The sequence below is a fragment of the Asterias rubens genome, chromosome 1 (assembly GCF_902459465.1).
Source record: "Asterias rubens chromosome 1, eAstRub1.3, whole genome shotgun sequence".
NCBI lineage: Eukaryota > Metazoa > Echinodermata > Asteroidea > Forcipulatida > Asteriidae > Asterias > Asterias rubens.
This window is the reverse complement of record NC_047062.1, coordinates 22,979,588-22,992,670: the sequence shown is the minus strand read 5'-3', so window position 1 is coordinate 22,992,670 and position 13,083 is coordinate 22,979,588. Positions and strand designations below refer to the sequence as shown.

The following is a 13,083-nucleotide window of genomic DNA, read 5'->3' as shown; positions in this document are numbered from 1 at the left end:
TTGCCTCACTTTCTCATACGTTTTAATATTCACTCATCTACTCATGATTTAGATTTACAAATTTTGTGTGATAAAATTCAAACATTTTACAAAATTAAGAATGAGGTAGATAAATCACAGTTGTACTTTCAATTCTTCAAAATTAAAAGTGTTTCATTTATAAGCTTACAAAAACATATTGAAAAAAAACAGTTTAAACATGTTTACCTTAATTTTACTGAAAGTCAGGCACTGTTTTCATGTAAACACTGATGCAAAAGTATCAAAACAGCCATTTTGAAAACATCATCATGCTCTATTTTAAAAATAGAAACTTCATGCCTTGGGTGCAACCTTTAGGCAGTGTCCGAATTGCATGGAGTTAGAGCATTTGGTGACAGGATGAAGCTATTGTTATTGGTGAATTAAATCAACAATGGAATAATAATAAGTGTAATAATAACAATAACAAAAACTTATAAAGCTGTAACAAAGAAAGAAAAAAAGAAGAAAAAAGGGAAGGGTTCGAAGGAAATTTCAGTGAGAGGAACTACATGAGGTGAGTTTTTAGAGACTTTTTGAATGAGTGAATCAGTGAATCTTTAAGATTTTAATGTGAAGGGGTTGCATAGCTGTTCCAGAGATGTAATTGGTATATCCGCTGCCCCTAAGGTTAGGATGATGATGATACGGATGGTGAGAGGGGTGCTAAATTGACTCTAAATCTACTCATTTATGTAACCTCACGATTTCAGGGGACAAAGTAATGCTATCTAGTATCAAATACTAAACTTAAAAAATACAAAAATTATAAAAATAAACAAAATTCCAAGAGAGAGAATATTTTATATGTAGATCAAAAGCATGTGAAATAAATGTTTCACCAACTAAATCACTGGCAGTGCAGATCTTAAATTGTTTAAATACTTGGTATAGATAGAATGGTCACACTACTCCTATTTCGGACAAAACAACTTGGCTGTAAACATACACATAAATATCAATTACCAAATAATGATACAGTTAGGCAGGGGAAACATCGTCCTCCCCCAAACACATCTTTTCTTTTATCTTTGGTAAAAAAATTATTATATATAATATACCCATTTTGCACATTAAAAATTACACCTTCACAAAATGATGTGGTGTTTGATTTTAATTGTAAGACGTTCAACCTACTAAGATTCCACTGAGATATCAAACCAAAACAGGAAAATACTTTTAAAAAGTGTTTTCCTCTTATTAGTTAGATATAAAGTGTAGGATTAAAAATGTCCTCGTTCAAAATTAATCATCATATGATTCCATAGTTCACACTGGCAAGAAACACAAATATTTGTTTCCAGAAAAAAAAAAGTTAGCACACATAGGATGATCTCAACAATTTTCAACATGATTTCGTGAAAGTTTAACAAATTTGGTTAATGCGGTTATTGCATAGAGTAAATACAACAATATGATTTCAATTTTTATCCAGCACCCTAAACAGGGGTGGCTTTGGACCGAGCGTGACTTATTACTCAACATGGTAAAACTAATATTTCATGTAATATCTTTTACTTATTAATATTTCACAAAATGTTTCTATATATTCCTATAGGGTGATGTTTGAGTATATAAAATGACTATGGTTCTTCTGTGTTATTCATTGCCTTTTGCTTTTCATGCTTTTGTTCAAGTTGTTTTGAGTTAGAAAACCCATTTTGTTGTCCAAATGTAACAGTGTTACTCCCTAAAAGATGTATTGATTGGAAAACCAGGTATTCAAATCGGCTGTTCAAAGTCAGCCCAAACCCTGGGGTGACTTTGAACAAACTTTGACTACAAAAAAATACCAGGAAATTAAATGAATTAAAGATGGCTTGATATGTAATGGGCTGTTTTTTAATGATGCTATTCAATCCCAACATGAACCAAAGAATCCCAGTGTTTATAATACAAATATTGGACAAAAACAGGTTAAGGTTTTTTAAAAAGCTAATCCATTTTACAGCCTTGATGTTTTTGATAATGAAACAGGTTACTTGATGCTTTCTCGATGAGTCATCATACACCTCCAGTTGGATTCAAAATCACAACCTTCTGCATTCTAGAACAGACGTTATTTTAAGATATCTTTGTTAGACACTGTTAGATGCTCTCTACATTCCCAGTGTGGTTGATCTGATGATCAGGCGAAAGCTAGAAATACAAAAGAACAAAAAATACAAGTGTTCAAGTCTGACAAGTATTTGATAATAACCAATGGAGTATCATAGTTTTCTGTCTAGGGTTCAGCAATCTGAGAAATTTTAAGTCTGGTTACTTTTTTAGTGATTTGTTTGTGTGACAACACATCCGATATAATATAATGTAAACTTACTTTATGAAAAAAAAGGCATAGACAAGTATTGACAGGATCAACATAGCAAGAATGTAGTTAATAACAGAAATGATATTTGGCCCTTGAATCAAGTAGGACTGTTTTATTTAGTACAAGGGCTGTATTACAGGCTTTGTACTAAATGAATTATTAATTTGGCTAATTTCTCCAATAACAAAAACAAACAAGACAGAAATCAGACTGAAGTAAAATGAATACCACATAGAACCCATCCATGTTTTGCAAGATGACAGCAAGCACTCCCAAGTGGACACCACAGAATTCTCAATCTCCAAAAGCTGCCTTCGGGCAATCTTTGGAGATTCAAATTGTTTGACAAACTTTTGTTGATTTGAATTCAACGGGGGCATTTCACACAAATAAATTCACTGGATGCTTACTACCAAAACCCTCTTTAGAAAAAGCAGACTTTCTTCTGAGTCATTATCATAGTATGACCCTACCTTCAAAGTATCAAGAATTAATGTTAAAGGCACTGTTCACGTTTGGTAATTACTCAATTAGCATCAAACCCTACTTTGTAACGAGCAACAGAGAGTTGTAAAGTATAAAACATTGTGAGAAACTACTCCCTCTGAAGTAATGTAGTTTTTGAGAAAGAAGCAATTTCTCACTAAAATAATAAAAGACTTCTGGTCCTATCTGAAAGCACACTATTTTATACAACAAGTGTGTATTTTCTTTCAGCATTTTCTTGCAACTTCAATGACCAACTGAGTTCAAATTTTCACAGGCTTGTTATTTTATGCATATGTTGGGACACACCGCGTGAGAATACTGGTCTTTGACAATTACCAAACGTGTTCAGTGCCTTTAATAACTTACCAATGGTTGTCTCTCATGACCGGATTTACTTCTTTTCCTGATGATGGCTACTATACTTAGCACAGCAATAATGACACCAATGGCTAACAGGCAGTACTGAGCTATCTGACATATCAGTGTAGGTACACCAACGTTACTTGAATATGTATTCACCATCCAATCATTGGCTTCGAACGACTAGAAGAATGAATCAATAAAACATATTATTCATAAAAATCAACCAATATAATAATTGGTCTTGGCTTTTTAATACTTTCTTCAAAGACAAAACATCTCACAATTTGAAACGATGAAATGGTGATTTTGGTTAAAATTACAAAATTACACCCAACATGTGTAAGCTCAGAAGTAACGCAAACTTTGAGCGCACAGCAGATATGCACACAGGTTCTGCAATGACCTAGATTGTGTACAAGATACTTAGTAAGAATTTGATGGTTCTAAACCACTTGAACAACGCTTGGACCATATCACAGTGTTAGCATGCATTGTACAATAACACAGTGCTCTTCAAACTTCACTTCAAGGTCAATTACTTTACAAGTGAAGTACAAGTTGAATTCTGAACCCTTTAGACACCATAGTGGCGACTTACTTTTGTACCAAAATGCACATAGTGGGCTGCAGACAACTGTGAGATTTGACCATGGAGCTATTTGACCTACTTGAGCTCAAACAACAAAGGTCAAAGTAAAGGTAGTGGTCTGAATTGCAGTTTCCAATATTTCCCATGTGAACATTGTATCTACATTTTGTAGAGCAAAACCACATTTCTGCTTTGTATATATTTTTTTTCAAGACTTTTTACTGAAAGAAATTGCGATAACAAATTAACAATATTTCAAGTGTTGGGGCGTAAATGAATGGTCTCTTGAAAGATTACGAATGTTCATTAAAGTTGAATGCCTGAAAATTGTGAAAGCAAAAGGCAAAAGCCATACTTTAAGAACAAATTATCCTACCTGCTCAAACCACACCATCGGGAAATAAACTGGCGTTATACTCTCCATGTCTCTGAAAAATATAAGTGCATAAACAAATAAAACATGTCGTAGGTCTTCTGTGTTGTATAATGCATATATAAAAGAACCCAGGGGTCGATTTCACAAAGAGTTAGGACTCGTCTTATCTACTTACACGTAGGATTAATCTTAAGGTGTGCATGGTACAGTGCAGGGTTGGGACTCGTCCTAAGATTAGTCTTATGTTAGGAAGAGTTTCGTAAAATCGAAGGCTGTACACTTATCGCAAAGAGAAGCAGTTGCTCTAGTGTTTCTTGCATGGTTACTACCGGTGTGGCAGAAGTTCTTTCCCCCTATGGCAAACTGTGCACAAACTTCTTCTGATAGCGTCCTCTTTTGGTTCAACCTCTTTCAGCCTATGTTAATTTGCCAGGGGGCAGAAACATTGGGTGAGAAATTTCCCTAAGATATTGAACTGCACCACATCACCTTGTAAACCCTTATAACAAGCTGTATAAAAGGGTCTCATAATTCAAACATAGCTTTTCATATGTTGTAAAATAATGAGAGCTGTGAGATGCATTTCAGGTGTGATAAAGCACTATATGGAAGCTACGTATTATTATTACCTTATTCCAGCTACTTTGTCTAGGAACAGATTCAGTTGAAGACGAAACTTCAGCTCAAATGTTACCCCTAATATCTGCAAATCAAAAGCATTGTGAGAAAGCAGTTGAGTAGTTGTTCAGAATGTTTTTTGTTGTTCTGCAATTTTACAACCCAAACGTCAGATCCTGGGCAGACAGAAGCTTTGTTTGAGTGTCAGTGAACGGGGAAATGCAAAGGTTGAATTATTGAAGAACTTCAACATAATTAAAACTGCATACAAATTCAGCTACTCCATATAAAAAGCTGCACTTGGTAACAAAATATACATCCACAAATATGCGAATACTTTTCTAGAATGATTACTGAAACAAGTTAAAAAGGAAGTGAGTTTTAGTGAATACTTACAGGTTGCACCGAAAAATAGTTCTTATGTTTGGCAGGGTCTGGATCCAAGCCGTAAACTCCATTTATCAACGATTTGTCTCCATATAGAAAATGTGGGTTGGATATTGAAGTAGGAACTCCTGAGGAATATACAAGAATTGAATCTCTTGATTAATTGATATGTGGTTGATGTTTTTGCTGATAAGAACTTGGAAAAAGGAACTCCAAGGAGTATAAAAGATTTATATTTCTTGGTAAGAGTCATTGCTGACAAAAAAGTCTGAAACCAGGACCCACATTTTAGAAAGGTCAGTTTGAAATGTTGGCATTTCCACCTTTTAGAAACCCCTTGGGTTAAACTTCTTAGAGCTTTTAGAAACAGTGATTACAGCCCTAGTACACCATTATGTCGACAAAATTAACAGCTGGTTTTCTTCAACAGGCAGACTTTAAAAGTCTGCATTCAGATCCCTGTGTTGTAACATAAGCGGTCAAGATTTTTAGAGCGTGCCAAAGCGAACAATACATTTTGACTTTGTTCCTCTCCATGACATCCATGAACCCTATCGTAGAGGTGGAGCACATATGCGAACCTACCAACAGCAACTTTCTGGGGATGGTTGGTGTTGAAACAAAGCAACATCTCCAAGCCACTCAATATGCCTAACAATAGAAATGAACAATTCACAAAACGAACAAATTGTAGCCAATGAGCAAGGCCTGTGTGCTGTTTGCGCACAGACATCACCATGATGATGATAATGACAACCATCAACCTGTTACAAAAGAATCAGAACAACATCAACTACATACCAAACCTGCACTTGTCAACTCTCATCTGTCCGGAGGGCCCGCAGGCTTCGGTCTTAGCATCGCAGAAGCCAGCGTTTGAAGGGAAATCACTACTGTTTTGGTACACTGTCGGAGGGAGGTAGAAACTCGTCAGAGGTACACCACGGACGGATTTTTCACGGTCAAAGACAAATGGCATTGATCTGGAATGAAATTTCGTGGAAAGTGAGCGCTACAAAGGCTTCAACATCAGACATGTTAAGAGGTGGGGAAAAAAAATTGGGTATGACCTGAATTTGTGATCCACAAGTTGGTCGGGCATCTTTCCTCGCCTTCCACCTCTGGGACCCCCGTTTGAATCCCACCAGGGGCACTATGTGGATTAGGTTTTCAGTCCCTACCTGACTGTGTGAGTTTTCCCTGAAATAATTCTCTGGGGTTTTCCTCCGGCATCTTCTTTCCTTGTCTTCTCTCCATTGGGTTCTTGGCTAGTACAGTGATTAAGTTTGCTTTTCTGAGAGTCTTTGGCCCTGTTGTGTTTAATTATGTGTGCAGCACACCCCACAGCCCAAGCAGTTTAAACGTTTCAAATGGTAAGTCAACTCACTGAGAAATGTTATTAGATTTAATAAGCTTTTTGTTTCTAACCTGCATAAGTTTGGTTGAAACAGATGTAGTGTGTCTTTTTCAGTAACAAAAGAATGAAACATCACACCATCTGTAGGTGAACAAAACATATGATATTAACATTACATGAGAGTCCCATAATGAGTGGAAAGTGTGATATGCGGTGGGGAGGGGTGGGGGGTGGTCAGGGACACTGACACAAGAGCTGGAGAAATCAAGGAGTTGGGATGTGGGGTGTCGTGGCCGAGTGGATAAGAGCACCGAACTCGCGCTCTGGTGCTACAGCAGAGTGTAGGTTCGAATCCTGGTCATGACACTTGTGGCCTCGAGCAAGACACTTTCCTATAATTGCTTCTCTCCACCCTGGGGGTAAATGAGTACCTGTGAGGGCAGAGATGGTTCTTGTGGTTGGTTTAGCTTAGTGGACTACATATTTGGTGGCACAGGCTGTATACTCCCAAGGGAGCCGAGATGGTTTAAGAAATGAAATGCCCAGTGATCAGGGTAATAATGTTGGCAGCACTCTGAGACATGGTGTATAAAGCGCTATATGAAAAACGAATATTATTATTGTTAAGGCAATGCTGTTGTAGGGTATGGGGTGGGATACTAAGAAACAAAAGTTGGAGAAATCAGGGAGGTAGGAATAAGGTCATTCTGTTCAGTGTAGGGTTTGGGGTGGAGACTAAGAAACAAGAGCTGGAGAAATCAAGGAGTTGGGATAAAGGCTATCCTTGTAAATCTGCTGCACCTGCAATGTTTTGCTACTAATTCCAGCTCCGATGGTACGGGCATACGTTTATTTGTTCAAGTGCAATTCTTATGACAGAAACTAAAAACTTCTAACAAGGCATTCAACTTTTGCAAAGCCCAAAGACCCTTTTTTTCATGACATAAATCCCCACAGAAACTAGGTTAGTACCTGTGAGCTTCTGGTAATCACTGGAGCCAGTTTGTGTGAAATTGGCGTGGCTTGGAATTACATCACACTTATGCATGGATTAAAAATAACAACAATCTCAAGGCTTTTCTTAGAACCTCCTTGGCACTCATGTATCAAATCCACATTTAAGAAGGATTTGAAACTTTGTATGGGGGAAGTATGACTAAGAGGGGTTTGCTATAATTTGCCAATTGAATATCTCTTTTTGAGTAGTGTTGGTTCTGAAAAGAACCAGTGGTTAACGATTCAATGTTTGATTAGTATGCTCTGATCGTCTTCAGGAGAATGCTTGACTTGGATTGAGAGAGTCCAGCATTCTCCTGAAGACGATCAGAGCATACTGATCAAAATTTCAAGTCGTTAACCACTGATTCTTTTCAGAACCGACACTACTCAAAAAGAGATATTCACATGGTGTTAATGCAAACCTCTCTTACGAACTCGACATTTGCTCCTCCGACCTCACCTGTGCCATTGATCATATTTGCATAGCGGGTATGCCACCATGACAGCTTATCGTTTCCATTCCAACTCTCAATAAGGTTGATTTTGGACCTCACATCCCCACCTGTGAATACGGTGAACTCATCGTGGGCACTTCCATTTTGCTGAAAAGGGGAAAGAGGCAGGGATAGGGAATAAGTAGTCAGTAGTTTTTATGTCAAAATAAACAGGCTAATAAATAGGTTTTGATACAATTAGAAAGTGACCAGTGGAGAAGCGAATAGGGAATTGGTTGTCAGTAGTTTTTATATCAAAATAAACAGGCTAATATAAAATAGGTTTTGATACAATTAGAAAGTGACCAGTGGTGAAGCGAATAGGGAATTAGTAGTCAGTAGTTTTTATATCAAAATAAACAGGCTAATAAATAGGTTTGGATACAATTAGAAAGTGACCAGTGGTGAAGCCAATAGGGAATTAGTAGTCAGTAGTTTTTATATCAAAATAAACAGGCTAATAAATAGGTTTTGATAAAATTAGAAAGTGACCAGTGGTGAAGTGAAGAACCAGTCCTTCCCTGTAACCTGATCTTATGGAAAATTGGTCATCTGTGACCAATGACAGGTCGGAATCATTCTCATTATCTCTCATTAGGTTGGGAAGATCAGCAAAATCCATTAACTTACCCCAACAAGGAAGCCAAATTCTCCGTTGGGCATGCCTGGAATTGTGACAAACTTGCTGACTATTTTCAACAGTTCATCCGGGTATCCCCACAAGAGCTCCTCGACTGTCAACTTCTTAAAGAGACGCTCACTCAATCCGTATTTAAAAATGGGAGATAAGATTTCTCGGACTGCTATTGGAAGAGTGTCTAACAGATGGGCGATTGTCTGTGAACGCAAGCATTCAAGGATATAATTAATAATGAGAACATTTGAAGAGGGAGGGAATAAAGTCCCCAACCCTTGATCTTCCAAACCCTTCTACAACCCATTTCACTCATTATAGCTATTTCTCAGGAAATTCTGGGGGGAATTTTACCCCCCCCCCCCTCCCAACGCCACCTCATGATTGTTCCAGCCAAATTCTTGTTAGCAGGGTAGGGCCAAATTTCATAAAGCTGCTTCAGCACAAAAAGTAGTGACTGAGCACAACAAAATTATGCTCAGCAGATTAAGGTAACCAACCATAATACAGTTCACATGTGCCAGTTGTGACTGGTATCCCTGCACATTTCTGCTTAGCTGAAAATTATGTAGCAATATTATCTGCCTAATATGAAACTATGCCCCGGTTTTGAACAAAGTTTGTGATGTTAATCCACCTGGGTAGGATTTCACAAAGAGTTAAGACTATTCTTATCTCGAGTTTACTCGTTCTAACTCAGGACTAGCCTTGAGTTTTTAATATCTCCTTAGAATAGTCATAAGTTAAGACTACTAGTTCTAAGTTCTTTGTGAAATCAACATCATAACTTGAGGCTAGATCAAACCCATTTGGTTCTTGTGATCACTTACAGCAAAGGGAACATTGACAGACATGAAGGAATCAGACTCTGGTCCGACAGACATTTCTGGCTCAAAGAAGTAGCTGTACACCGGCTTATTGGAGATTGTATTGTTGCTGTTTATCGTCAAGTTCTGCCGATGCATCTCAAGCCTAAAAGAAAGCATAAATCTTTGTAAACCTGTGTATTCAAAGACATGTTGTATTATCACCTCATATTATTGAAGGGTGTCATGGCGTAGTGGTTTCAAGCATTCAATTCAAGTTCTCTTCATCGGAGTGTGGGTTCGAATCCCAGTCATGACACTTGTCCCTGAGCAAGATGCTTTACTATAATTGCTTCTCTTCACCAAAGGGTATAAATGGGTACCTGCAAGGGTAGAGGTTGATATTGTGTATGAAAAAGCTACTAGCGCCATATGGCAGCTGAGGGCTGTACACTCCCCAGGGAGCTGAGAATGGTTAAATGAATGTTATTTGCCCAATGACCAGAGCACTATTGTAACGCACATTGTAACGGTTTAGTAATAGTTAATATTCCACACTTGATTAGAGCAAACCCAGATTTCTCACCTGTATACATAGGGACCTCTTTGCACCACACTTGCTTTAGCACCTGTGAGTACCTCATCTGAGTTTACAACATCAAAGAAGTAGAATCTCCAGTAGATGATGAAAGGGGGTTTCTCCCAGATGTTGTACACAAGAGATGAAGGCTCTAATACCATGAGCTACAAGGTTAAAACAAACAAAAACTTATATTAAACTTACACTGTTTGAAAATAGTGGTGGTAGAAAGCTTCCCTAAAATATTACTTACTGAGGTGCTGTAGTTTATGAGAAATGAGTAAGTCATGAAAATCATTTTCGTAACAGTAAAACGTATTGTCGTGACATTGTTTTACTCATTCTCAAAAACTACAGCACCTCAGCAAGTAATGTTATATGGAAGCTTTCTACCATCATTATCTTCAAACTGTGTAAGTTTAATGTAAATCTGTGGACATTGTGTTTTGTGCCATACAAAAAGTACCCAGTCCCTCTGCTGCCACTTCCAAGGTTGTACTTGTACTCCGTTATTCAGCAGGATCCATAAATAAGGACGTAAACGCCAAGTAAAAGTGTCTTTTTCATAGACACAAGTGCCAGGACCGAGATTCGAACCCACATTGTGGCGACTAAGCCACCACAACTTGAAGCGGTGTGCTAAGCCATGACACGCTTGGCCACAACAAGCTATTCGGGTGTGATCCCTGGCAACAGAGCAGTTTCAGGTTAAGTTTTATGTCTTCTTACTGACATTACCAAACAACGATATTTACAAAATAGGGAGACCACCAACAGGTGCCAATATTAGGGGCATTAGCTCAGTTGAGCACGTTAATCCAGAGATTGCAGGATAAAAGTACCGCTCTAAAGTAAATTTTCTTTGTTCAACCCTAAATTGTTTTAAATTTACCCAGTGTCGCTTGTGCCTGACTGCTTGGTTACTTGATAGAGTAAATTATGTGTAGATTTTTGTTAGTTACCTTTGTCACGATATTGACAAATTAGGGAGACCACCAACAGGGGTCAATATTAGGGCTATTAGCTCACATGAGCACGGTAATCCAGAGATTGCAGGTTCAAGTTCCACTCTAGTCAATTTTTTGTTTTTCAAATCTAACTTTTTTTTTTAAACAGTCAGTGTCCCCTATGCCTGGTTTGTTAAAAGGCAGTGGACACTATTGGTAATTACTCAAAATAATTATTAGCATAAAACCTTTCTTGATTACGAGTAAAGGGGAGAGGTTGATAGTACAAAACATTGTGAGAAACAGCTCCCTCTGAAGTGACGTAGTTTTCGAGAAAGAAGTAATTTCCACGAATTTGATTTCAAGACCTCAGATTTAGAATTTGAGGTCTCGAAATCAACCATCTGAAAGCACACAACTTCGTGTGACAGGGGTGTTTTTTTCTTTTATTTTTATCTCGCGACTTCGACGACCGATTGAGCTCAAGTTTTCACAGGTTTGTTATTTTATGCATATATGTTGAGATACACCAAGTGAGAAGACTGGTCTTTGACAAATACCAATAGTGTCCACTGTCTTTAATAGAATACATAATCTGTAGATTTTGTTTTGTTACCTTTGTCATGAGGGAGTGTTTGACAGCATTCCATATTACAGGTATCAAAGCACCTCCGGTAATAGCCACAAGTATTCCTGTAGCTATACAGGCAAAGTGTGTCTTGGTCCCACCCATTAAGACTGGGTATACTATTACTCTCCTACAAAACAAACGAAAGGTCACGCAATACTTTTAAAATGTAATTTCAAACATTATTCTTACTTACCCGCGGGATTAATTTTCTGTTACATCATTATTCTCTTTCAACTTCGATGACCAACTGAATAAAGATTTTCGCTGATATGTTATTTTAAGTTGCGATAATGTAACCCTCCTGCCGACGGCGTAGCGCTGTCGGCAGGGAGGATTGCAACTATGTTATTTTATGCATATGAATATATATGTATACAGTAGTTGCATTGTCGGGATACGGCCTAGGTTCGTTCCGCTATCGGTTACACCTAGCCTACTTTGTTGAGCTGTTAATGGCTCCGCTTTTAACACATTGATGAGGCCGATGTTAAAAGCGGAGCCATTAACAGCTCAACAAGGTGGGCTAGGTTACACCAAGTGAGAATTACCAAAGGTGTCCAGCATGTTCAGTGCAACAACAAGTGACGTCTGCAAACTGCAGAACTGGGGTAAAGCCCCACAAAAGTGGGATGGGTGGTCTTACTTTGGATAACTTTCCGTATGGCGCCACCACTTTTTCACTCACTTTTACAAAAAGGGATATATCAATCGGGTAAATTAGATACTATATTAATTCATATCGAATGAAAAAGTGGTGGCGTCATACAGAAACTTTTCCCTTACTTTCACAACAATTGAACAATAACATTAACAACAAACAACAGCATAATCCGCATGATTCAAACAAACCTTTTCCAAAGGCAAAGCTACAGAAAAGAAAGACGATCGCTCCCTCTAAATTCGGCCGTCATAAAGTTGTAAACAATTCTTGTTACAAGTGCGCCATCTGGCCTCCACCTGGTCACAGTCAGGCGGTGGTGGTTTGTTTAACCAAAGAAAAAACATAGTTTGACTTAGTCCTTGGATTGCTCGAATTGCCTTGTCATGCATGCAAAACACAGGTTTCGTAATAATTTTTCAAAATGACCTCTAGTTCTCGAGTTGAACAGTTCAACAATTCATCGGAAGAAACAATAGAGGGCGCTGTACTTACTTTGTGGTCCACAACACAATGAACAAAACTATTTTTTAAATGCCAAGTCTCTCAGCTTATTGAAAATCTATCAAATGTATTTTTGAAAAGCTAAACTTCTGATTTCTTGGCAGGATACATTTTGGTAATTCAGCCTTTTTTAGCCCCCAGAATGTAGGCCCTAGCACCCCCGAAAAAGTGTTTCAAGGTATGAGCATGCAAACCGAATTGCTGCCAGTTTTAATTTTGACTGTTCCTTGCTCTATGATGATGATGATATCATTCCAATTACCAAGTCAAATTGAGCACCAACCCTAAGGCTTAAATTTGTCAAGTTTCCTCAAACGTT

The 13,083-nt window shown here is 37.9% G+C and overlaps 1 protein-coding gene across 1 annotated transcript; it reads right to left on the bottom strand.

Annotated features, from left to right (window-relative positions):
• Positions 1-12,695, bottom strand: LOC117299233 (scavenger receptor class B member 1-like). The gene is made up of 13 exons (XM_033782709.1): positions 12,452-12,695; positions 11,588-11,729; positions 10,031-10,188; positions 9,469-9,610; positions 8,635-8,841; positions 7,971-8,112; positions 6,583-6,652; positions 5,956-6,137; positions 5,164-5,282; positions 4,779-4,852; positions 4,150-4,201; positions 3,188-3,364; positions 1-2,160 (listed from the first exon to the last, which is right to left on the bottom strand). The coding sequence occupies exons 2-13, from the start codon at positions 11,702-11,704 to the stop codon at positions 2,110-2,112; spliced, it is 1,491 nt and encodes a 496-aa protein (XP_033638600.1). The 5' UTR covers positions 11,705-11,729; positions 12,452-12,695; the 3' UTR covers positions 1-2,109.
• Positions 12,696-13,083: the final 388 nt, after the last annotated feature.